This window comes from Microcebus murinus, chromosome 4 (genome assembly GCF_040939455.1).
Source record: "Microcebus murinus isolate Inina chromosome 4, M.murinus_Inina_mat1.0, whole genome shotgun sequence".
In the NCBI taxonomy this organism is placed as follows: Eukaryota; Metazoa; Chordata; class Mammalia; order Primates; family Cheirogaleidae; genus Microcebus; species Microcebus murinus.
Genome location: NC_134107.1, coordinates 13,353,243 through 13,378,783, shown reverse-complemented (window position 1 = coordinate 13,378,783; position 25,541 = coordinate 13,353,243). Strand labels below are relative to the sequence as shown.

Below are 25,541 nucleotides of genomic sequence, written 5' to 3'. Positions count from 1 at the left end.
CTCAGTTCAAGGAAGAATTAGGGCCAACTGGTTGGAGGATACAGATGATACAGGTCCAAACAGCGCTTGAGATGGTCCTGGAGGTTGCCACCAATCGAGGGTCCACTCTGGGATCCTGCTCCCGTATTTGCCATATTTGCAAGGAAGTTTCCATGCTAATGAGGTGTTGCCGCATTTGGTTATCCCCTGCCTGTAGGCAGCTATGTGGACAGAGCCCAAAGCTGACTGGGTCAGCAGTGGGGTCCCTCAGAGCCATGAGCCCAACCCTTTCAGTTCTAGTAGTGGGCAGTGGGCTCACTCCACTCACTGCCTAGGCCCTTCGACGCTCCCACCCAGAAATGATGACATTGCTAGTGAGGCTGACAGTCTTGCTGTAATTGGGAGAAAACGGACTGCTGCACATTTGGCAGATTGAGTCACCAGCAGCCAATGTCAGGGGTTGTGCAGGCAGCTGAAGGGCTCAGGGCCCCCTGCCTCACATGGTGAAGAGAGGAACAAGAGGTCACAAGTTATAACCCAGATGGGAAAGTTGGTCCCTGGGACAGTTTTGCTTCCTCTCCTCACTCACAGGAGGTGGGCAAGGGCATCATTTCCCCTTGCTGCCAAAGTTTCATTTGGGAGAGGCTGGGGAGGGTTTATAAAAATTTCCTAGTGGAGACAACTTCCCCTACTGACCCCCAGCTGGCCTCCGCTCTCTTCCAGCCACTTCACAGCAGAGTCCAAATTCAGAGCTGTGTGTGTTTCATGGGCCTGAGGGTGCTGAGGGGAGGACAGGGTGGCCAGAAACAAGGAGTGGGAGATCATGGGCAGTGGCCATTCCTAGCAGTTCCAGGAAAGCAGGGCCTTTCTCCCAAGTACCCTGCACAGGCTCAGTGGCAGCACTGGCCACCTGCCTTCCTAGGAGGGTCCCAAACCCTCATGGACTGCCTCAGAGTGAACAGGGTTCAGGCAAGGAAGACCACAAAGATGATGAAGAAGACAATGAGGATGAGGAAGATTTTGACCATGAGCCACCGGTTGGAGGTGACTGACTGGAAGTACTTGAGGATCTCTGAATGGGCGGCCTCAACATCCAGCTGGGCTCCTAGCACGTTCTCGTCGATCCTGGGGACAGGGCCGGGAGAGGAGGAAACAAAAGGACACTGGATTAAAAAGAATGCTTTGAAGTCTATTTATTGACATGGAAAGATGGTCCCATATCGGAGTAAACAGTGTTTATATATACTATGATCCCATTATTGTGTATATATATATTTATGTATAGAAAAGACTCTAGAAGGGTACTAAAAATATGTCTTGCTTCTCATTTAAAAACTAGCTCTGCTACTTACTAGCTTACTAAGTTAGTCACTCAACTTCAAATCTCATTTTCCTCACCTGCAAAATGATGATAATGTCCCTACCTCCTCTCAGGTTATGGTCTTCAGTGAGTTAATGTAAAGTCCCCAACCTATAAGAGTCCCCAAAATGTTGTTCTTATTTTTGTTCATCAGTATTTACTGATTTTTATCTAACAAACATGTACTGCATTTGTAATAAGGGGGAAAAAGTTCACAGACTATTACAGTCAGGAAATCTTGGTTCTGAGTGAAAATGAAAGAAAAACCTAATGATATGGACAAGAAGTCAGGGGACAAGAAAGCTCTACATTATTAGGAGAATGTGTCTCTCCATAGTATAGAGAAGTCTTCAAAGGAAGTACAATCTCCTGAAAGATTTCTGAGAAAAATAAAACATTCCCCAGCCAATGTGTATATGCAATCCTAAAAACCAAATACAAACTCTGTTCTTTGCAAAGGAAGTCCCTGGGAACAGAGACCTTGGCAAGCCAAGTATGGAAAAGCCAGTGGGGCCTGGCAGTCCAGTTGTAAAGTGAAAAAGAAGGTTGGCCCACTGGCTACAAGGCCATGGTCCTGGGAAGGTGGGGAACATGATCATGAGAACTGTGTCTTAATTACAGAAGCCTGCACTATAATTCCCTATTTAAGTCAGATAGGCTAACTAAAGTGCCAGGTTTCCTAGCTTTTGGCTATAACTACATCCCTCAGCGTGGGTATACTTGTTATCTCATACTGAATAATGCTCACTTTGGCAACTGTGAATGGCTTTGGTTAACAAGAATGGATAAATGTGGAGCTTCCAGGGTGGTGAACACAATGACGTGCTGGGAGGACAGCATGGCCAGAGAGGCCACGGAAGCTCCGAGCTCCCCAAGGAGGCGCCACTGCCCATACCTCAGCCTATGTGTCTCTTCCATTTTGCCATTCCTGAGTTGTATGCTTTATAATAAACCAGTAAACATTAAAAAAATGAATAAACTATTCTGTCCAAATGACACATCAAAAAAAAAAATGAATAAACTGAATAAATGTAATTCGGCATATAAAAGATTTTAAACAAGAATCCATGAATGAAAACTAATAGAAGGGAACTCCAGTGGTGAAAAAAACAGCAATTAATGGGCTACTCAGAGGAAGTAGCAGGGAACTAGAAAATGGAAATGAATGAGGTAGAACATAAAGGCATGGGGTACAGAGAACTAAGGACAACAGAAAGGGAAAAGTATACTTGGGAAGAGGATGAAAGAACGTCTATGGAGAGAGAAAAAATTATAGAGGTAAGGAATCAAGCAATAAGCAGCTTGATCTGCACAGCAGAATCTGCATAGAAAGGATGGATGATGAAACTGATGTGACAAGATTAGAAGAGAGTATGAGAAGGTGGGGAAAAAGAAAAAAGGTTGAACCTAAGAAGACAGTGAGTCTAAGAACTATCCAGATTTCTTGACCATAATTAGACCTGAGATTTTAGTTTTCTAAGTTTCAGTTTGCCAAAACTTTCTGACACAGAGTAATGGGGTCATGTTAAGAAGACAGAAGCTGACTTGAAGTGGCTCCATATGGTCAGATTTAGGAAACCTGATTGTCATAAAGAATAATGATAGTCCAGGTACCGTGACTCATGCCTGTAATCCCAACACTTTGGGAGGCTGAGGTAGGAGGACTGCTTGAGCCCAAGAGGTAGAGACCACCCGGGGCAACACATTCAGACCCTATCTCTATTAAAAAAAGAAAAAGAATGGCCGGGCGGCTCACGCCTGTAATCCTAGCACTCTGGGAGGCCAAGGTGGGTGGATCGCTCGAGGTCAGGAGTTTGAAACCAGCCTGAGCAAGAACGAGACCCCGGTCTCTACTATAAATAGAAATAAATTAATTGGCCAACAAATATATATAGAAAAAATTAGCCGGGCATGGTGGCACATGCCTGTAGTCCTAGCTACTTGGGAGGCTGAGGCAGCAGGATTGCTTGAGCCCAGGAGTTTGAGGTTGCCATGAGCTAGGCTGATGCCATTGGCACTCACTCTAGCCTGGGCGACAAAGTGAGACTCTGTCTCAAAAAAAAAAGAATGAAAAATCAGCCAGGAGCAGTAGTGTATGCCTATAGTTCCCGCTCTTCAGGAGGCTGAGTCAGGAGGATCGCTTGAGCCCAGGAGTTCGAAAATAATAATAAAAGTAATGGATTATAAAACATTATAATCATGATTCCACAGTGGTAACTTAAAAGAGAAACAGAAGCTGGGCACGGTGGCTCACACCTGTAATCCCAGCACTCTGGGAGGCCAAGGCAGGAGGATCACTTGAGGCCAGAGTTCAAGGTTGCAGTGAGCTACGATCGCACCACCACACTCTAGCCTAGGAGATTGAGCAAGACTCCATCTCAAAAAAAAAACCAACCAGGATGGTTGCATCTGTACTGAACATGTATCGACTTTTTTTGTCATTATTCCATAAACAATATAGCATAACAACTATTTGCATAGCATTTACATTGTATTAGGTTATTACAAGTAATCCAGAGATGATTTAAAGCTGTGGTCCCCACCCCCCTGGGGCCAAAGACCAGTATTGGTCTGTGGTCTGTTAGGAACCAGGCTGCAGAGCAGGAGGTGAGTGGCTGGCGAGCAAGTGAAGCTTCATCTGTATTTACAGATGGTCCCCATTGCTCACATCACCACCTGAAATCCACCTCCTGTCAGATCAGCGGCAGCATTAGATTCTGCATTATGGTGAGTTGTATAATTATTTCATTATATATTATAATGTAATAATAGAAATAAAGTGCACAATAAATGTAATGTGCTTGAATCATCCCGAAACCATCCTCTCCCCACCCACTTCCATCTGTGCAAAAATTGTCCTCTATGTAACCGGCCCTGGTGCCAAAAGGGTTGGGGACCACTGATTTAAAGGATATGGAAGGCCAGGCACTATTTTCAGTAGAGATGGGGTTTTGAACTACTGACCTTGAGCAATCCTCCCGCCTCGGCCTCCCAGAGTGCTAGGATTACAGGCATGAGCCAGCACACCTGGCCTTTAATCAGGGTTTCTAAACAAAGTGCTAAAACCCAGATCCATTCACATGCAGGGAGCAAACACTGAATGTCTATGCCTATTTAAAAAATTGCATCTTTTCAAAATTTATTTTGCATATGGGTTGCCCATAAATTCCCTCTGCTTCCTTATTTCCCTTTTATGCTTCAACCTTCTGTGAAATGGCTACTGAGCCAATCAACTGAAACTACTAGCAAGGATCCAATTAATTCTAGCTCCCTAATTCACACACATCCTTACCCCATACTTTGCTTCTCAGCAGCAATGAGAACTCCTCCTTTCTTCTTAAAATTCCTCCACCTCAACTTCTGAAGACACATCCGCCTCTCCACTTTCTCCTCTCATCTTCATCAACCTTATTCCTCAGTCCCTCTGGACAGATCCTTCCTTCCCTTTTCTGTATGTCCTTTGGCTCCATGGGGATCTGTCCTGTCCTTTTTTTCACTTTACCCATTGGCCCTGAGTGGTCCGGTTCATGCCTATGGTTTCCACCAAGAGGCCAGTGACTCCCAAGTCCTTATCTGTAGCTCACCCTCTCTTCTGAACATCAGACCAATTGTTAAATGCCTGTCAGACTCTGCCCCTGGGCTGTACCATGAGATCCAACACGCAGCATTTCTGGAACAAACATTCTCTTCACCCGGCATCGGATGCTTCCTCTTCTGTTCTCTGCCTGAGACCAAATTTCCTGCAGGGGCACAAGTCATTTATGTCCTGGTCCTGCCTCTCATGACTCCACCAGCCACACCGAATAATTCTGCACTCCTGAATCTACCCAGCTCTTTCTCATTTCTGTTTTTTTTTTTTTCCTCACAAGGAATGACCTTTCCTTTCCCCTTTCTTGGCTGGTATTCCCTCTCAAGTCTTACCTTGGTATCACTTCTGGGAAGGCCCCCTGTCCCCATCCAGGAGAGGTATGTGCTCTGAGTTCTCTCATCATCTTCTTTTCTTGCCTATCACACTGAATTGTCATTGTCAACTTATGTCTCTCCTACTAGATTGTGAGCTCCATGAGGACTAGAATGGTCTTTTACCTTCCCATCTCCAGACCCAGTAGACTAACACATAGCAGCAACAGTTTGCTAAACCAATGAACAAATGCATACCAACAGTGAAAACTACTTTATGACACCATTTCAACGAAGACTAGTGTGTAAAGTTGCATGTATGCTACAATTCTAACCACTTAAAACACATACAGGCCGGGCACGGTGGCTCACACCTGTAATTCTAACACTCTGGGTGGATCGTTTGAGGTCAGGAGTTGGAGACCAGCCCGAGCAAGAGCAAGACTCCCGTCTCTACTAAAAAAATAGAAAGAAATTAGCCGGACAACTAAAAATATATAGAAAAAATTAGCCAGGCATGGTGGCGCATGCCTGTAGTCCCAGCTACTTGGGAGGCTGAGACAGGAGGATTGCGCAAGCCCAGGAGTTTGAGGTTGCTGTGAGCTAAGCTGATGCCACAGCACTCTAGCCTGGGCAACAGAATGAGACTCTGCCTCAAAAAACCCCAAAAAACCACATATGCATTGGGTAAGGAACCCAAAGATCTTTTGTAATTTTGTTTCACTGAAATCTGTAACAATATTCTGATATTCAAAAAAAAACATGGCCCAAGGGACTATAGTGTTTATGGCCTAACTTGGCAAGGGGTTCCATAGATATCAGCTGCACCAGATAAGAATCAGTAAATTCTCCTGATTGTAGAATCAAGACAGCTGTACTCACAGTGCCTTATAAATGGCTGGTGCTCAATGTACAGTAGTTGAATAAATAAACAATCTTTTGGCTAGGCACAGGGGCTCATGCCTATAATCTTAGCACTTTGGGAGGTTGATGTGGATTGCCTGAGGCCAGGGGTTCAAGACCATCTTGGGCAACACAGTAAGACCCTGTCTCTAAAATAAATAAATAAATAAGAAAAATCAGCTGGGTGTGGTGGTGCAAACCTGTAGTCCCAGCTACTCAGGAGGCTGAGGCAGGAGGATTGCTTGAACCCAGGAATTTGAAGCTGCAGTGAGCTATGATTCAGCCACTGCATTGTAACCTGGGTGACAGAGCCAGACGCTGTCTCAAAAAAAAAAAAAAAAGGCAGTCATTCCTTCATTCCTTTAAAAAAATAAACTATTTTTTTTTTTGAAACAGAGTCTCATTCTGTCACCCTGGGTAGAGTGCAGTGGTGTCATGATAGCTCAGTCACTGCAACCTCAAACTTCTGGGCTCAAGTGATCCTCCTGCCTCAGACTGCTGAGTAGCTGGAACTACAGGCTTATGCCACCATGCCCGGCTAATTTGTCTATTTTTGGCAGAGACGGGGATCTCAATCTTCTTCAGGCTGGTCTCGAACTTCTGATCTCAAGTGATTCTCCTGCCTCGGCCGCCCAGAGTGCTAGGATTATAGGTGTGAGTCAGCATGCCTGGTCCAAACAACCTTTTAATCAGTGGTTCCCAAAAACCTGTATGTTCATCAGAACCCCTGAAGAAGTTTGTAAAAAATGCAGCTTCCTGGAAGCCCATGCTATTCACATCTATGGAATCAGAATCTCCAAGTGTTTCGTTTACCTCGCCCAGTTAAATGTATGAGGCTGCTTAGTGGACTAATGTTGGGAAACCTGCTTTATACTAACGTAGATGTGCACTCAGTTTCACATGATCAACAATCTAGGATTAAGAGTGCTCGGTTGGGTGCTATGCGGCATACAGATCAACCAGGAGTGGAACTTGCCTAAAGGCAAAAGAGCAAGTGGGCAGGATTGTGCCCACCTGTGGATTCCTCAAACCTGCCACACGTCCTCTTCCATGCTCTCTCCTAATGGTCTTTCTTCTGAAAGACCACTGAACTGAACTGAGAAGACTGAAGGGGCCTGAAGACAACTGCCACCCCACGCCCCAGCCCTTCATCTGTCACCCCCAGGATCTGTAGGGCATATTCTGCCTTCCCACCTATCTCCAGCTCCTCTTACAGCCAAGCCCTACACTTTCACACAGAAACACACTTTTATTTTCTCCTTTAAAAAAACAAACAGAAAACCTCCAAACTTCTTGGCTGCCACCAGAGGGACAATATGAGCATTGAAAATAATCATTACACTGATTATAATACAAAGAACAAATTAAAACCATTAGTCTACAATGATGCCCAAAATAGAAGAAGAATTAAAAAAAAAATAGAAATTCTTGTCACTCTTCATGGCAACTGCTCTATCAACCATTTACTCCAAAATACAGGAAAATAATTAAGGTATCATTTAACCTGGTTAGGAGGTAGTTCAGTTCTTACAGTTAATAAAGGAAAATCCTTTATGGAAAAATGCACACCAATGAAATAAACTGATTCAGACAAGCATTATAAATGATGCTAGAAACATTATGTGGAAGGTCTGGGGAACAGGGTATCACAGAGAATCCAGAAATTATTTGCTGATTGCAAAGATGAAAATGTACTTTTAAAAGGAGAACTATGTCTGTGACTACCTTAATCGACTGACCATACTTGTCCTCAGTAATATAGGGACAATCTAATATTAAATGCTTCCTAATGAGATATAATATGAAGCACACAGCACCTCCTGTGAAGTATTCCTTTCTAGAATGTTTAGCTAATCCAGTAAAACCATCAGAGTCTACTTCCAATTTGCAGGAAATACAGGGGATAGAACAGTCAGACAAATTTAGGATGTAGGACACTGAACAGGGCATATAGCTTTCTCTCTTCAGAGTCAACTTAAGAACAAGACTGAGTGGGATAAAAGAAATAGAATACAAGAGAATAAAGAGATGTAACTAGGCTGGGTGCGGTGGCTCACGCCCGTAATCCTAGCACTCTGGAAGGCCGAAGTGGGAGGATTGCTCCAGGTCAGGAGTTTGAGACCAGCCTGAGCAAGAGGGAGACCCCATTTCTACTAAAAGACAGAAAGAAGTTAGCTGGACAACTAAAAACATATAGAAAATATTAAAAATTTTAAAAAAGAGAGATGTAACCAAATAACATGTAAATCTTGCTTGATTTCTGATTCAGGTTTTTTTTGTTTTTTTGTTTTTTTTTTGAGACAGACAGAGTCTCACTTTGTTGCCCAGGCTAGAGTGAGTGCCATGGCGTCAGCCTGGCTCACAGCAACCTCAATCTCTGGGGCTCAGAGATCCTACTGCCTCAGCCTCCCGAGTAGCTGGGACTACAGGCATGTGCCACCATGCCCGGCTAATTTTTTGTATATATATTTTTAGTTGGTCAATTAATTTATTTCTATTTTTGGTAGAGACGGGGTCTCGCTCAGGCTGGTTTCGAACTCCTGACCTTGAGCGATCCGCCCGCCTCGGCCTCCCAAAGTGCTAGGATTACAGGAGTGAGCCACCACGCCCGGCCTTGTTTTTTTTTTTGAGACAGAGTCTCGCTTTGTTGCCCAGGCTACAATGAGTGCCGTGGCATCAGCCTAGCTCACAGCAACCTCAAACTCCTGGGCTCAAGCAATCCTACTGCCTCAGCCTCCCAAGTAGCCGGGACTACAGGCATGCGCCACCATGCCCAGCTAATTTTTTCTATATAATCAAGGCGCCCGGCCTTGATTCAGGTTTTAAAAGGTAATAGGCCGGGCGCAGTGGCTCACACCTGTAATCCTAGCACTCTGGGAGGCCGAGGCAGGCAGATTGCTCGAGGTCAGGAGTTCGAAACCAGCCTGAGCAAGAGCAAGGCCCTGTCTCTACTATAAATAGAAAGAAATTAATTGGCCAACTAATATATATAGAAAAAATTAGCCGGGCATGGTGGCGCATGCCTGTAGTCTCAGCTACTCAGAAGGCTGAGGCAGGAGGATTGCTTGAGCCCAGGAGTTTGAGGTTGCTGTGAGCTAGGCTGACGCCATTGGCACTCACTCTAGCCTGGGCAACAAAGCGAGACTCTGTCTCACAAAAAAAAAAAAAAAAAAAAAGGTAATAAAAAAAGTTTGGGGACAATTAGGAAAATCTGAACACTGACTGGATGTTAGATAATATTAGGAAATTGTTAATATTCATGGATGTGATAACTGGATGTGGTTTTTAAAGAGAATTCCTTTACTCTTAGCAGATGTATGTCAAAGTATTTAGGGACGGAGTATCATGATATCTGCAATCTACTTTTTTTTTTTTTTTTTTTTTGAGACAGAGTCTCACTTTATTGCCCAGGCTAGAGTGAGTGCCGTAGCGTCAGTCTAGCTCACAGCAACCTCAAACTCCTGGGCTCAAGCAATCCTCCTGCCTCAGCCTCCCAAGTAGCTGGGACTACAGGCATGTGCCACCATGCCCGGCTAATTTTTTTTTTTTTTTGTATATATATATTAGTTGGCCAATTAATTTCTTTCTATTTATAGTAGAGACGGGGTCTCACTCTTGCTCAGGCTGGTTTCGAACTCCTGACCTCGAGCAATCCGCCCGCCTCGGCCTCCCAGAGAGCTAGGATTACAGGCGTGAGCCACCGCGCCCGGCCTGCAATCTACTTTGAAAATTTCTTAAAAATAAAAGATAAAGCAAATGTGGCCAAATGTTAACAACTCTTAATTAATCTAAATGGTAGATAAATTAGTATTTATTATGGTTCTTTCGACGTTTTGTTAAATTTAAAAATTTTCTTAATAAAAAACTAAAAAGGAAAACTTCCAACTCACTTCTCCTATCATTCTGTTTCCTTGCTCCTTTTTAAAACAAAACTCCTAGAAAGAACTATCTATTCCTACTCTTTCTAATTGCTCTTCTTCATTCTGTCTTAAACCCCACTCCATTCAAGCTTTTGTTCCCATGCCTCTACTAAACCTGACTCAAAGTCACCAACATCATCTACATCACCGAGTCCAATGATTTTTTTTTTTTTTTTTTGGAGACAGAGTCTGACTTTGTTGCCCAGGCTAGAGTGAGTGCCCTGGCGTCAGCCTAGCTCACAGCAACCTCAAACTCCTGGGCTCAAGCAATCCTTCTGCCTCAGCCTCCCGAGTAGCTGGGACTACAGGCATGCGCCACCATGCCCGGCTCATTTTTTATATACGTATTTTTAGTTGGTTAATTAATTTCTTTCTATTTATTTTAGTAGAGACAGCTCAGGCTGGTTTCAAACTCCTGACCTCGAGTAATCTGCCCGCCTCTGCCTCCCAGAGTGCTAGGATTACAGGCGTGAGCCACCACGCCCGGCCTCCAATGATTATTTCTTACTCCTTGAGGTTCTGCTTCCTGTAATAGCTGGCTAGCTCCTGTCAGACCAACCATTCCATAGATATCAATTATAAACTGCAAGTATGAAAAACAACTACCTCCTTAGTTCAGCCAAAACAGCCTGCTAAAACAAAAAAGTCAGTATTACTTGGAGAAACATAATCCAGAATCCCTGTCATGCACCAATCACAATAGAATCCCAAATTAGTAGACACAGAATGAAACAGGAAACCATTACCCATATTCAAGAGAATATGCAAAGAATGTGACCAAGCCTAAGACAATCCAGATGTTGGGAATCAGCAGACATAGATCTTATAGCAGTTATTATAGCTGAAGGAAAGCATTCCTGTAATGACTTTAAAAAGATAGTAAATCTCAGCAGAGAAGCAGAAGCTATAAAAAAGAACCAAATAGTAACTCCCCCCCCCCCCCCCCCGACATACAGTATCACTCTATCGCCCTGACTAGAGTGCAGTGACGTCATCATAGCTCACTGCAACCTGAAACTCCTGGACTCAAGTGATCCTTTGGGGCCAGGCGAGGTGGCTCATGCCTATAATCCTAGCACTCTGGGAGGCCAAGGTGGGAGGATCACACTTAAGGTCAGGAGTTCGAAATCAGCCTGAGCAAGAGCGAGACTCTGTCTCTACTAAAAATAGAAACAAATTAATTAGCCATCTAAAAATATATAGAAAAAATTAGCCAGGCATGGTGGCACATACCCATAGTCCCAGCTATTCAGGAGGCTGAGGCAGGAGGATCGCTTGAGCCCAGGAGTTTGAGGTTGCTGTGAGCTAGGCTGATGCCACAGCACTCTAGCCACTGCAACAGAGCGAGACTCTGTCTCAAAAAAAAAAAGTGATCCTCTTGCCTCAGCCTCCTGAGTAGCTGGGACTACAGCTGCATGCTACTGTGCCTGGCTAATTTTTCTATTTTTAGTAGAGACAGGGTCTTGCTCTTGCTCAGGCTAGTTTTGTGTGTGTGTGTGTGTGTGTGTGTGTGTGTGATCCTTGCACAGGGGCCATGCTAATCTCTGTATCATTCCAATTTTAGTATGTATGCTGCCAAATCGAGCACGCTCAGGCTGATCTTGAACTCCTGACCTCAAGCGATACTCCTGCCTCGGCCTCCCAGAGTGCTAGGATTACAGGCCTGAGCCTGTAAAGGCTGTACAGCCTCAAATGGTAATTTTAAAACTGAAAAATACAGTATCTGAAAGGAAAAATTCACCAGATGGGCTTAACAGTAGATTGACTGTTTTACATACACACACACGTATATATAGAGGCAGTCCCCAGGTTATGGACCATATACGTTCCTGAAAACATCTTTAGGTCAGTTTCATATGTAACTCGGATCCCTGATGAATAGCACATATGTAGTAATAATAACAATACTCTAATCCTAGCACTGGCTAGGCAATGGCTCATATGTGGTAATACAGTATAACACTGTAATAATAATACTCCTGTACTATAATAATAAGTTACAGAAACTATTGTGCTCTGTAATTCAAACAAACGACATAAAAAGAAACTCATACAAAAAGTTTACATAGGAGACAGGAGAAATTTCAAAAAAGAATATTAAAAGTTAACACCCAATGTTGCATCATTGCTAGGCTAACAGGAATGTTATGCATATTTTGATTTTCTAACCAAATCAATAATAACCTTTCCATTTCAATAATTAATCTACTATGGGCTGGGTGCGGTGGCTCACGCCTGTAATCCTGGTACTCTGGGAGCTAGGCTGACACCATAGCACTCAAGCCCAGGCAGCAGGGTGAGACTCTGTCTCAAAAAAAAAAAATTAATCTACTTATGGTGCTTAGTAATAACTGATGCTTACATTAGAGCACTGCCTTTCACATGTTCCATTATTCTCACTTTATCCTTTATAATTGTTCTGATAGTTGAGTGACTGAAGCCTGATAGTTTCCCAATGAATGGTGGCATCTGGCCTTTCTCCAAACACTTAATTGTTTCTACTTTCATTTCCATTGTAATCACCTTTCTCTTCGCTGCAGGCTCACCAGGACCTGCAGTGGACTTTTGCTTTGGAGACATGGTCATAAGGGTGAACACAGACTCACAAAATCCAATGAGAAAGTTAAGACAAAATTGATGCTGTGCATAAACAACCATCCAAAAAATGAGACTAGCCGCTAGCATAAGGACACTGCACCAATGAACCACTTATACCATGCAGGCTTGTGTACCCTAAATGAAGAAATTAGTTCCCAAATTATTAATTTAAATATTTTATTATGAATTATCCTCGTGGAAAGCCTTGAGAGCCTATTCATAAGTATGGAACACCAATAAGTCAGGACATCTGTAACCTAGGGACTGCCTATATTCCTTTCCAATGTCATCTTACATATCAAATACACACATACACACAGACATCCAGAAAGAGGGGATAGAAAGAGGCAGAGACATATTGGAAGAAATAATGGCCAAGTAATTCCTAAATTTGGTGAAAGACATAAATTTGCAGAAAAAGAAGCTCAGAGAACCCCAAGCCAGATAAATTAAAAGAAAACCACATCTAGATATACCATAGTCAACTGCTAAAAAACGAAGATAAAAAAATATATATTGAAAAGCAGCCAGAGAAAAAATACATCACACATAACAATTAGAATTATCGCTGACTTCTCATTTAAAACAAGACAGACCAGGCCAGGCGCGGTGGCTCACTCCTGTAATCCTAGCTCTCTGGGAGGCCAAGGCGGGAGGATCATTTGAGCTCGGGAGTTCGAAACCAACCTGAGCAAGAGCAAGACCCCGTCTCTACCATAAATAGAAACAAATTAATTGGCCAACTAATATATATAGAAAAAATTAGCCGGGCATGGTGGCACATGCCTGTAGTCCCAGCTACTCGAGAGGCTGAGGCAGGAGGATCACTTGAGCCCAGGAGTTTGAGGTTGGTGTAAGCTAGGCTTGATGCCACGGCACTCTAGCCCAGGCAACAGTGAGATTGTCTCAAAAAAAAAAAAAACCAAGACAGACCAAAAGACAGAAAGTGTGATACATTTAAGGTACTTAAAATATGCTTAAAGAATAAAACTGTAAACCCAGAACACTTTTTTTTTTTTTTTGAGATCAGATCTCACTCTGTTGCCCTAGCTGGCCTGATATGGTGCAATCATAGCTCACTGCAGCCTCAAACTCTTGGGCTCAAGGGATCCTCTCACCTCACCTCAGCCTACCCAGGAGCTAGGACTACAGCCACGTGCACCACACCCATCTAATTTTTCTTACTTTTTTTTGTAGAGATGAGGTCTCGCTATGTTGCCCAGGCTGCCAGAATTCTACATCCAGAGAAAATATACTTCAAAAATGAAGGTGAATAGAATTAAGGACAGCTGGGGAAGACTGAAAAAATGAAGGAAAAAAAAAAAAGAAACACCAACAACAAAAAAATAAATTAAAAATAAAAATGGGCAGGGCGTGGTGGCTCACGCCTGTAATCCTAGCACTTTGGGAAGCTGAGGCGGGTGGATTGCTCGAGGTCAGGAGTTCAAAATCAGCCTGAGCAAGAGCAAGACCCCGTCTCTACTATAAATAGAAAGAAATTAATTGGCCAACTAATATATATATAGAAAAAATTAGCCGGGCATGGTGGCACATGCCTGTAGTCCCAGCTACTTGGGAGGCTGAGGCAGCAGGATTGCTTGAGCCCAGGAGTTTGAGGTTGCTGTGAGCTAGGCTGACACCATGGCACTCACTCCAGCCTGGGCAACAAAGCGAGACTCTGTCTCAAAAAAAAAAAATAAATAAATAAATAAAATAAAAATGAAGGTGAAATAAAGGCATTTTCGCATGTAAGAAAACTAGAAGAACTCGTTGTCAGCAGATCTGCACTACAAAAAGTGCCAAAGGAAGTGCTTCCTCAGGTTAAAGGGAAGTGATACCAGATGGAAACCTGGATGTTCAAGAAGGAATGAGGGGCCGGGCGCGGTGGCTCACGCCTGTAATCCTAGCTCTCTGGGAGGCCGAGGCGGGCGGATTGCTCAAGGTCAGGAGTTTGAAACCAGCCTGAGCAAGAGCGAGACCCCGTCTCTACTATAAAAATAGAAAGAAATTAATTGGCCAACTAATATATACAAAAAATTAGCCGGGCATGGTGGCGAATGCCTGTAGTCCCAGCTACTCGGGAGGCTGAGGCAGGAGGATTGCTTGAGCCCAGGAGTTTGAGGTTGCTGTGAGCTAGGCTGACGCCACGGCACTCACTCTAGCCTGGGCAACAAAGCGAGACTCTGTCTCAAAAAAAAAAAAAAAGAAGGAATGAGGAACACTAAAAATGTGTAAGATTTGTTTTTCCTCTTAGTTCTTTAAAATGCATTTAACTTTAAAGCATAAAGTACAGTATTATACTCTGGGATTTATACACATGCAACAAACATGATAACTATAGAATAAATGATGGAGTGAGAGGGTTGCAATATTTTGACATTTTATATGAAGTACACTAGGAAAAGTTAATGATGCCTATTGTGATCCCTAGAACAACCACTAAAAAAGAAAAGGAATGACATACAGCAAGAATAGCAACAGATGAATATCTAAACAAAATCTCCTTTAGTTCAAAAGAAGACAGGAAAGGAGAAATGGAGAACAAAGAACAGAAGAGAAAGACAGAAAACAAACAATAAAATAGTTGACCTAAATCCAACCTTATTAAAAATTAAATGTTACTGAACTAAACGTTCCAATTAAATTCTCAGCTCTCATCTTGTTTGGCGTATCAGCGACATGTCTCCTAGCTGATCACTTGTTCCTTGGCGCATTCCCTGTCTTATCCTCTCCTGGCTCCTAGGACACCATGCTTATGTATTTTTCTTCCTAACTCACCAGCTGTCCTCCTTTCAGTGTTTACCCAGGACTGAGACTTGAGTTTAAAAATGACCACAGGATTCAGCGCTTCATCCTCTTTTTTTCTGAGATAGGGTCTCGCTCCATTGCCTTGGCTAGAGTGCAGTGGCTTCATCATCACTCACTGCAACCTCAAACTCCTGGGCTCAAGTGATCCTTCTCCCTCAGCCTCCTGAGTAGCTGGGATTATAGGCATGTGCTACCAAACTCAGCTAATTTTTCTATGTTTTGTAGAGACGGGGTCTTGCTCTTGCTCAGGCTGGTCTTGAACTCCTGGCCTCAAGTGTTCCTCCTGTTTCGGCCTCCCAGAGTGCTAGGATTACATGCATGAGCCACTGATTCTGGCCCATGATTCTCTTCTTTACAAGCACTTCCTTATCCAGCTTCAAAGTTTAATTCTGCCCACCTTCTTATCTCTGACCCAGGCCTGTCTCCTGAATTCTATACGTCCACCTGCCTGTTCAACATCTCCACTTAAATGTCTAACAGGCTGGACACAGTGGCTCAGTGGGGGCCCTAGAGTAAAGGCCCTATGATAAGACAGTTTTGCTATACGAAAAAATCAAGAAGGCTAGTGTGGCTAGAAAGTCATGAGCAGGGATACAGAGGTACAGAGTGGTACTGGAGGGAGGTAGGCAGAGCAGAGGTCTACCAATGGACTGACTTCTCTGTTCCTCTCACACCACCTGCTACTGCAAGTGGCATTTTATCTGCTTTTCTGTGGCACTTAGTGATCATTTATTCAGTTACCAGGATTCAGCAGTGGATATAAGAGACAAAGATCACTTGCCCTTGTGAAACTTACATCTTAGTAAGGAGATGGATAATAAGAAATAAATAAGTAAATGGTCCAGTATGTTAAAAAAGTGATAAATGCTTTTTAAAAAAAAAAAGGTAGAGTAGGATACACAGTATGGGTGCTACGTTTAGAGGTGCAAGCTGTGATTTTAAATAGGATGGTAAGATAGGCCCTGTGGAGAAGGTGACATCTGACTTGGGAGAAGGTGAGGCAGTTAACAGTCTTTCTCTCTACCTGGCATGGCTAAATCCCTCTTGTCATCACAGATCTCTGCTTAAATGTCATGTCTTCAGAGCAGCCTTCCCAGTCACCCAATCTGATGTACCTACTCGGTCACTTTCTTAACACATCATCCTACTTTAATTCTCTGTATAGCCCTTATTATTACCAGAAATTGTCTCGTTTGTCAATTGTTTATAATAGGTGTCCTTGCCTGCCCTATCCATTCCATATACATGCTACAAAGTGAGTTCCGTGAAATAAACTTTACTGTTCTATTCTCTGCTATATCTCCAGCACCTAGAACAGTGCCTGACATGGGACAGGTGCTCATTAAATGCTTGCTGAGTGGACAGAAGCAGGTGAACTGGGCCCGAAGCGTGGGCAGAATTCACTCTACTCTTTTAAGTCCCTGGGGACTTCAAGATGCCAATCCACAGGGAAGAGAAGACTCCTCTGTTTAGGGTGAGAGAGAGAGTGTCTCACCTCTGAATGGTTTCTTCCTGTTCCTTAACCATGTGTGCCAACTGCTGAAAGATGGAGCCCAGCTCAACAATTGTAGACTCAATGTTTTGCATGGTGTCTGCGCGACTCTGGATGTAGGAATCCTTCAGGAGAGGGAGAGAGCACATGAAAAGCATGAGCTTCTTCGGGGTAGGGCCTGAGTTTTCAGGACCCTCCCAGTCATTCTGCCCATGGCACACTCCAAACACTTTCTTGCAGACAACAGAGGAGCTGATCCTCCTAGGTTCGGAGCCTGGATACCTGCTCATCAATGAGCTGTAGCTGCTGGCTGGTCCGAGAGTCCATCATGTCGATGGCCACATCCTTGGAGGCACGGGACTCCGCCCCCAAAACCACAGCACCACCCCCTGGGGGAGAAAAGAGGACATGGCACATCATAACAATTAGTTAAAAGCCAGGTTCAAAGCCCACATGCTCTGGATTTGAATCTGCTAGTAAGCTCTGGCACTCACTAGCCTTGCGACCCTGGACAGGTCATTTAACCTCTCTGAGCCTCAGCTTCTTCATCTGTAAAACGGGGGATAATAACAGTTGCTTTCTCAAAGGGTGGTTGTGAAAATTAAATGAGAGAATATGAATAAAGTAACTGTACAAAAAATATTAGATACTGTCATTCTTCTGAATATGACTGAATTCACCCCTGACAGCAAGAATGTGGGAGACTATGTATGGATCATGAACCCCAACAATCCAGTCTGGCCTCTAAGGACAAAGCCTAGCAACTTCCTTGCCCTTCCATTCTGCTACTCAACACCTGCCTTTAGAGGATGCCATCATAACCAGAGTAACTAGCTTTACCCCTCAAGGCTTCCCATAATGCCTGTGACTTACCCAGGTGGTTGGGGGCAAGGGGCAGGGCTGACACAGGTGCCTGGGAGAACTGTTCCCTCCGGCTCCTCTGCTGCTTCAGGTTCTGGGGTTGGGGAAGAAATGAAAAAGTCCTGAGGCTGCTGGAAAGCAGGTACATTACAGAGATCCCCTTTGATGGTACCATAACCCTGTGGAACTTGTCCCTTTCCCATTTCCCTCTTGGGCCCTTACCCCCAAATTTCTATCCCTCCTACACAGGTTCTTCTCACCTCTGTCCTCACTTCTAAAACCGATTTGAAGTCATTGGACATGGAAGCCAGTTTTGACTAGAAGAAAAGGAGAGGATTAGCCAAAGAAGATGACACCTTCATCCCCTTTATACCTCCCTCCCTTCCTCCCCAGGTCCCACCTGCAAGGAGACCACAATGGTGTTGGAATGGGTCTGGAGGTGCCGGCCACTCTGGCTGCCCTTGGCTCTCACGAAATCTTGAAGCTGAGCAATTTGTTTGTTGAGGCTATTGATGTCCTGGTAAAAAAGCACCCCCCCCCAAAAAAACAAGTATTAACCAAGAAGACCTTAGCCATCACCTCTCCCTTTGGGTGGAAGTTACAAACAGAAGCAAGAGTATCCCAGACAGACCAAAAGGGCCTGCTACAATTTTCCCAGCTCAGTTGCTACAGAAAAGAGCCAAAATAGGACTTCATCCATTTGTAAATGACTTGTTTACCCCTCTACCCTACTGTCTTGCTCCACTCCATGAGGCCAAGCTCATGGTTTCAGAACTCTTTCAAAGGCCAAAATCTTGGACCCAGAGCATGCTGACCAACAAAGCACGTGGACAGCACTCAGGAAAAGGGAAAAGTCAAAGGCACCATAGTTTCCCAGAGGCATCAATGAGATGATTTTTACATACAGAATTCCTTTTTTTTTTTTTTGAGACAAGAGTCTGGCCCTGTTGCCCAGGCTAGAGTGTCATAGCATTAGCCTGGCTCACAGCAACCTCAAACTCCTGGGCTCAAGCAATACTACTGCCTCAGTCTCCCAAGTAGCTGGGACTACAGGCATGTGCCACCATGCCCAGCTAATTTTTTTTTTCTATATAGTTTTAGTTGGTCAATTAATTTCATTTTATTTCCAGTAGAGATGGGGTCTCGCTCTTGCTCAGGCTGGTTTCAAACTCCTGATCTTGAGTGATCCTCTCGCCTAGGCCTCCCAGAGTGCTAGGACTACAGGAGTGAGCCACCACACCTGGCCAGAATTCCTTTTAAAAATAATTATTACAAAAGAGTAAAAGCTGTGATTTGTCCGAGGTGACACAAAATGAATCAGTAGCACAAACAGACTTTTCCCACCAGACCAATGTATCATCTACTTGTCAGTCCAGCTTGCCAAGGGCCAAGTGAGACGAGGAGACAGAGAAAGCTTGCCCCAGTATAACCAGAACCAGGTAGGGACCATAAGGAAGGGGTTAAGAATAGTGAGTGTAAAATATAGGGTAGAAGAAAAACCAAGATTAGGCCAGGCGCAGCGGCTCACGCCTGTAATCCTAGCACTCTGGGAGGCCGAGGCGGGAGGACTGTTTGAGCTTAGCAGTTCAAGACCAGCCTGAGCAAGAGAGAGACTCCGTCTCTACTAAAAATAGAAAGAAATTAATTGGACAACTAAAAATATATAGAAAAAATTAGCCCGGCATAGTGGCGCATGCCTCTAGTCCCAGCTACTCGGGAGACTGAGGCAGGATTGCTTGAGCCCAGGAGTTTGAGGTTGGTGTGAGCTAAGCTGACACCACGGCACTCTAGCCCGGGTAACAGAGTGAGACTCTGTCTCAAAAAAAAAAAAAAAATTGAAAAAAAAAACCAAAAACCGAGATTAGATAATTTCTACAGTTCCTCCGATTAATATCCCAACCCCATTCATCTTCTTGAGACTCTTGGACTCACTTCTACTGATGACCATTCTTGTTCTTTTGGAGTTGCTGTAGCCTTCTCACAGCCATGCATCCACAACTACATTCTAGGTTTTTGCCCCACAAACTCTTCTCCCCTGGGGATTCTAGCTTAGAAAATGGCACCACTTCCCACCTAGGCACCCAAGCTAGAAGCCTCTAAGTCACGTGTTCACATCTCCTTAACTCAACTATATGCCATAGTTAAACTATAATCTACCGAGTGGAGTTCTGAATATGGATGCAGTACTGTGTCAAACGTAACAGCTTTGTATTAGCTTACTGTGTGTCATACAACATGTTAAGAAGCATGTTACAGAGTTACAAAGATAAAGTTGTAACAAAGATAATTAACTTTATCTTTGTCCTTAAACTTAACATACAAAACAGAAGATATCTTAATTTTCCCTCCACAAAAGCCATTCCCCCCCCCTTCCTTCTTTTCCACTTTGGTAATTGGCATCATGACTCACCAGGTGCTCGGACCAAAAAATGAGATCAAATTGCTCTCTTTTCCCTTAAATCCACATGAAAACTATCAGGAAACCACAAAGAATCTGCCTCATTCCAACATATACTCTGTGTGTATTTTTTTCTTTCTATATTGCCCAGGCTGGCCAAAAAGTCATGGGCTCAAGCAATCTGCCTGCCTAGCCTCCCTGATGGCTGAGACTACAGGCACATGCCACCATGCCCAGCTCCAACATATACTCTGAATCTATCCACATCTCTCCTTCTCTACTGAACCCACCCTAGTCCAAACCCTCCTCTTTTCTAAATAAAAAAATCTCCAAGAGCCTCCTAAGTGACAGTCCTATTCCCAGCTTGCCTTCCTACAGTCCATACTCTATACAGCAACCGGAGTCATCTTTTAAATCAAGGTATGTCATCTCCTTGCTTAAAATCTCCCAAGAGTTTACAACTAAGTTTAAAATACAAACCAAATTCCATAGCTGGCACACACTGGCTCTCCCTGGCCTGGCCCATGCCTGTTTCTCTGACCCTACCCCCTGCCAATTTGCTCCTCACCTGCTATTCTGCAGCCACACTGGCATCCCCAGTGTTGCCCAACCTTCAGGACCTTTCCCTTTGTTATTCATTCCTATGTTCTGGAATATGCTCCCCAAAGATCTTTGGATGACTACGTTTTCCTCATCATTCAGTTCTCAAATGTCACTTCTTCTGCCAGGCCAGCCTACCCCATCTAAAGCAGTCTCAGCCCTAAGTGCAGTCTCAGCCCTAAGTCACACAATAGTGTCAGTGATTGAAAAAAAATAAACAAATGGGCTGGACATGGTGGCTGACGCCTGTAATCCTAGCACTCTGGGAGGCAGAGGTGGGAGGACTGTTTGAGCTCAGCAGTTCGAGACCAGCCTGCGCAAGAGCAAGACTCAGTCTCTACTAAAAATAGAAAGAAATTAATTGGGCCGGGGGCGGTGGCTCACGCCTGTAATCCTAGCTCTCTGGGAGGCCGAGGCAGGTGGATCGTTTGAGCTCAGAAGTTCAGGACCAGCCTGAGCAAGAGAGAGACCCCATCTCTACTAAAAAAAAAAAAAAGTTAATTGGCCAACTGAAAATGGAAAAAAAATAATAATAAAGAAATAAAAAAACAATTAAAAAAAGAAAAAAAAAAGAAAGAAATTAATTGGCCAACTAAAAATATATAGAAAAAATTAGCCAGGCAGGGCAGCATATGCCTGTAGTCCCAGCTACTCGGGAGGCTGAGGCAGAAGGATTGCCTGAGCCCAGGAGTTTGAGGTTGCTGTGAGCTAGGCTGACACCACAGCACTCTAGCCTGGGCAACACAGTGAGACTCTCTCAAAAAAAAAAAAGTCTACTATGTGTCAGATACACACTTGGGCTACATTTGTGAAAAAGTGGGGAAAAATGAATCCTTTTGTGCTAATTATGTTTTTCTTTTCTTTCTTTTTTTATGAGGGGGGAGATTGGAGTATCTAGGAGGGAACAGAAACAAACCATAAACAAAATAAGTTAATTGTAGGGAATGTTAGGATGTATGAAGTGCTACAGAAAAAGAAAACAGAGCAGGGTAATAGGGATCAGAGTTTGGGGGGAGGTGCTATTAAACACCAAAGTCAGCATGGGCCTCCCTGAATAGATGACATCTGATCAAAGACTTGACCCTTCCATTTTATAAGCCATGTCTCTGCATGAACAATTTCCTCTGCCTGGGATGTCTTTCCACTGCATTTACACAAGCCTTGGACCAACTCAGATTTCACCTCCTGTCTCAAATTTTTCCCAGTATCTCCAAACTGTGTCATTCCTCCTTTTGTAAGATCTTTTCTGTATCACTCACACCTCCTACTCACTGTAAGTATGGGTTTATGGAGCTGGATACTCTTTCTAGACAATAAGCCCCTGAAGGCAAGAATCTTGTCTCACATTTATGTCACCAGTGCCTAGCTTGGTGCTTTGCACATGGTAGATGATTTAATAAGGGTCTACTGACTCAATGCAGGAGCAAAATGTGTAGGGCTGGCTCTAAAGACTTGCTCTGGGCCTCCATGACATTGGAAAATGATGGAAGTGATCTGATTGGAACACTGGCTGGGCTCTCTTGGTGGCTAATGGCTCACCTGTTTGATGATATATGTTAGCTCCTCAATTTCCACTGCTTTATCATCAAAGAGGGACTTGCGCTTTGCCACTATAGAGATAAATGAGAAGCCACCACAGGTGAGGTTAAAGACAAGGCTCAGGGAATTTGACTCTCAACCCTTTTTGTTTCACTGTCCCACCTCTGAAAAACCCCAAGAACACTCACAGATTGTCAGCTTCTCCAGTTTGGCAAATGTGTTGCTGAGGTCTTTCCCAATACGCCTGCAAATGATCATTAGTGAGAACACTGTGAGAAAAGGTAGGAGAGGACCTTTTCCTACATTACCTCCAGCACAACCAATCCCAGCCCTCACAGCCAAGGTGACCAGAGGCAAGTGTACTTTTCAGACGTTACATCACCCCACCACAAAGCTTCTCCCAACTCACTTGGCCATGACGGTGAATTCACTGCGCTGTCGGACAGCACGCAAAGCTGGCTTATTTGGCTGGATTCCATTCTGAAAAGCGATGACTAGAGGTGACAACTTTAGTTCCCAACCCCATCCATCCCGCCCCCCACCCCATTTCCAGCTTTCACCCTTCCTCAGGTGTCTACTAAACTCTTTCTCTAGTACTGGTGGCATCCACCATCAGACGATCTAGATTTATCAGTGGTAGCAGTTTAGAGCCCCAATTCAAAGACAGGTAGACTTGGTTTCAAATCTTGACTCTACCTCTTACTAGCTAGAAGATTTGGGGCAAGTTACTTAAATCATTCTGTATCTCTATGTCCTCTCCTACAAAATGACACAGTCCACCAACCTCCTATTGCTGTTGCCAAGATTAAACAACATAACAGCTGAAAAGTACTTTAGCCAACTATCTTATATGTTGTAAGCACTAAATAAATGACAGGTAGCATTATGGCTCTCTTTGTTGAATCAGGGAATCAGAGAATAGCTGGAAAGCTCTTGGAGATCATATTGAATAGCAGCTGTTAACAAGAAAGAGCTGAACAGTACAAATATTTTATTTATTTATTTATTTATTTTGAGACAGAGTCTCACTTTGTGCCCAGGCTAGAGTGAGTGCCATGGCATCAGCCTAACTCACAGCAACTTCAAACTCCTGGGCTCAAGCAATCCTACTGCCTCAGCCTCCCGAGTAGCTGGGACTACAGGCATGCGCCACCATGCCTGGCCAAATTTTTGTATATATATTTTTAGTTGGCCAATTAATTTGTTTCTATTTTTAGTAGAGACGGGTCTTGCTCAGGCTGTTTTCCAACTCCTCACCTCAAGCGATCTGCCCGCCTTGGCCTCCCAGAGTGCTAGGATTACAGGCGTGAGCCACCACGCCGGGCCAGTACAAATATTTTAAAATACAGTTACTTGGGTCCCACTTAGATTCGAGAAGTCTGGACTGAAAGAAGAGAATCTACTTTTTAAAAAAAGCACTCCAAAGTGATTTTGATATAAATTATTGATCTAGAAAACTTTCTTTGTTTTACCTAGATTAACTAACTTCCCCATGGTCACAGAGCAAACTTGTTGTAGAACTATACTGGAACTAGAATTCAACTTGCAAGTCTCTCAGCTAAAGGCTCTTTCCAGAACTTGTTCCTTATTCAAACCAAATACATTGCAGCCACCTCTGGCCCTGAGGTATTCCTTTCAGAATTGCAATCCTGTTCTCCAGGGGATTCCTCACAAAAAAGTCTAGGACAGGTCTTAGTCTCTCCTTAGCTAGCCCACCTTTTCTGTTTGTTGCTTAGTAGACCCTATGGGGTCCATCTAAGCCTATCGGTTCCACCAGGTTCCCCCAATAATTACTGCAGTTAACACTGCCCGAGCACAGCCCTTTCCAGATTTGAGTAAGGCTCGCTCCTGGCCTTTTCCACTCCAAATCCTTACCTGACGGCTCTGCAGTGACTTGCAGGCAGACAGGAACTCCTGGGTCCGATCCCGGCAGGACATGGTGTCCGGAGTGGGAGGGACCAGGGCCACTGAGGGGGGCAGAGGGGCGATGTCGCTGCTGCTACTGCCAGCAGTTGCAGGGGACAGGACCTGTGTCTTTGAGAGACCCAGGTAGACACCCTGATCCGTGTTCTTAGACCCGTAGCGTTTCCGCGGGATCATTGAGACGCATAACCTCGGACTGTTGTGGAGGGGAGAGTGTCATTCCCCAGGCAGCTTCCTTCCCCACAAAATCCCCCGTTAACCAGCAAAATTCTCGGACCCTTTCACTTGGTATGGACTTTCGCGCCCAAGGCGCTCGCAGATCCTGGGGCTGGCCCACACCAGAAAGGGCCCCGCTTCCTCCCTGGCCCACGTCGAACCCTCCTCAGACTCTTCTTCCAACTTGGCTCTGGCGACCAGAGCGCGGGCCCGGGGACCCTGAAGCAGAGACTGACCCAGAGCCAGGTCCCGTGGCCCTGAGACTCCAGCCCGGTTTGTGCAACTGCCCCAGGCCCTAACCCGGTCCTTTCGTATCCTTGGTTTCCTTCGATCCCTCAGGGAGAAACGGTGACTGACCTCCGGAGAGGGACACACTTCGGTGGGCGGAGGGGGAAACCTCTAGGTGTTTATTTGAAACAGGAAGTCCCACCCCCCTTGCCAAGTTCCGCCTTCTGGAAGACTGCAAGCACTGATTAGCTAAAGCCGACGTCTTTCTCAACAGGGGTTTTCCTGATTGGACAGCAAGGTATTCGCTCACCCGGAGCCGGGCCGGCAGGACTTGCCGCTCGCCCCTGGTTCCCTTCCCCCCGCCCGTCGTCGCCCCAGTAGAGCGGCTGCCCCGGAGCTGACACGCGGCCAGACCCCCTCTTAGAGCGAATCTTACCTCCTCTCTGCCTCCTGCCGCCGCCGCCACTGCCACAATCTCCCGGGCCGTCACAGCCTCCTCCCCGGGCGCTAAAGCCGCCGAAACCCGACCAAAGGCGAGAAGCCGCCACGTCACCCACACGTAACCCCACCCCCGGTGACGATGGGCGGTGCCACGCCTTTTCGAGCTCAGCGACCCGAGAGACACGCCCCCTACCAAACGCAAGTGCGATCCCGCCCTCCCATTGGCTAGACCGGCACCGTGACCGCACCCCGAGGAATCGCAGCAGGAGACCTGGGGGCTGGGCCCGCCTCGGGGGAGGAGCCTTAAAGAGCCCGCTGCTGTGTGGTGTCCGCGCCTAGAGCGCCCAGAGCGGGCAGCAGAGGCACAATTGCTCG

General features: G+C 44.8%; 1 protein-coding gene and 1 non-coding gene across 4 annotated transcripts; both read right to left on the bottom strand.

Annotated features, from left to right (window-relative positions):
* Positions 1–354: 354 nt before the first annotated feature.
* On the bottom strand, positions 355–25,324 carry STX5 (syntaxin 5). Of its 3 annotated transcripts, none has more exons than XM_012778187.2 (11): positions 25,162–25,324; positions 24,234–24,477; positions 22,768–22,838; positions 22,547–22,602; positions 22,359–22,429; positions 18,222–18,338; positions 18,082–18,138; positions 17,834–17,915; positions 17,243–17,349; positions 16,964–17,085; positions 355–1,104 (listed from the first exon to the last, which is right to left on the bottom strand). In XM_012778187.2, the coding sequence occupies exons 2-11, from the start codon at positions 24,456–24,458 to the stop codon at positions 945–947; spliced, it is 1,068 nt and encodes a 355-aa protein (XP_012633641.1). In that variant the 5' UTR covers positions 24,459–24,477; positions 25,162–25,324; the 3' UTR covers positions 355–944. The 3 variants fall into 3 exon arrangements, with proteins under 3 accessions (XP_012633641.1, XP_020141950.1, XP_075857920.1); XM_020286361.2 differs by having other exon boundaries at positions 24,234–24,325; positions 25,162–25,323; XM_076001805.1 differs by having other exon boundaries at positions 24,234–24,392; positions 25,162–25,322.
* On the bottom strand, positions 11,546–11,650 carry LOC142870769 (U6 spliceosomal RNA). The gene has a single exon (XR_012919110.1). It is a non-coding gene; the product is annotated as a U6 spliceosomal RNA (small nuclear RNA).
* Positions 25,325–25,541: the final 217 nt, after the last annotated feature.

Excerpts from the sequence above, each read along its gene's own strand:
- STX5 (XM_012778187.2), bottom strand. The coding sequence starts at position 24,458 with ATGATCCCGCGGAAACGCTACGGGTCTAAGAACACGGATCAGGGTGTC. Across the intron at positions 18,339-22,358 it reads TAACATATATCATCAAACAG|GACATCAATAGCCTCAACAA; the intron begins GTGAGCCATTAG and ends CTTTTTTACCAG. Across the intron at positions 17,086-17,242 it reads TACAGCTCATTGATGAGCAG|GATTCCTACATCCAGAGTCG; the intron begins GTATCCAGGCTC and ends CCTCTCCTGAAG.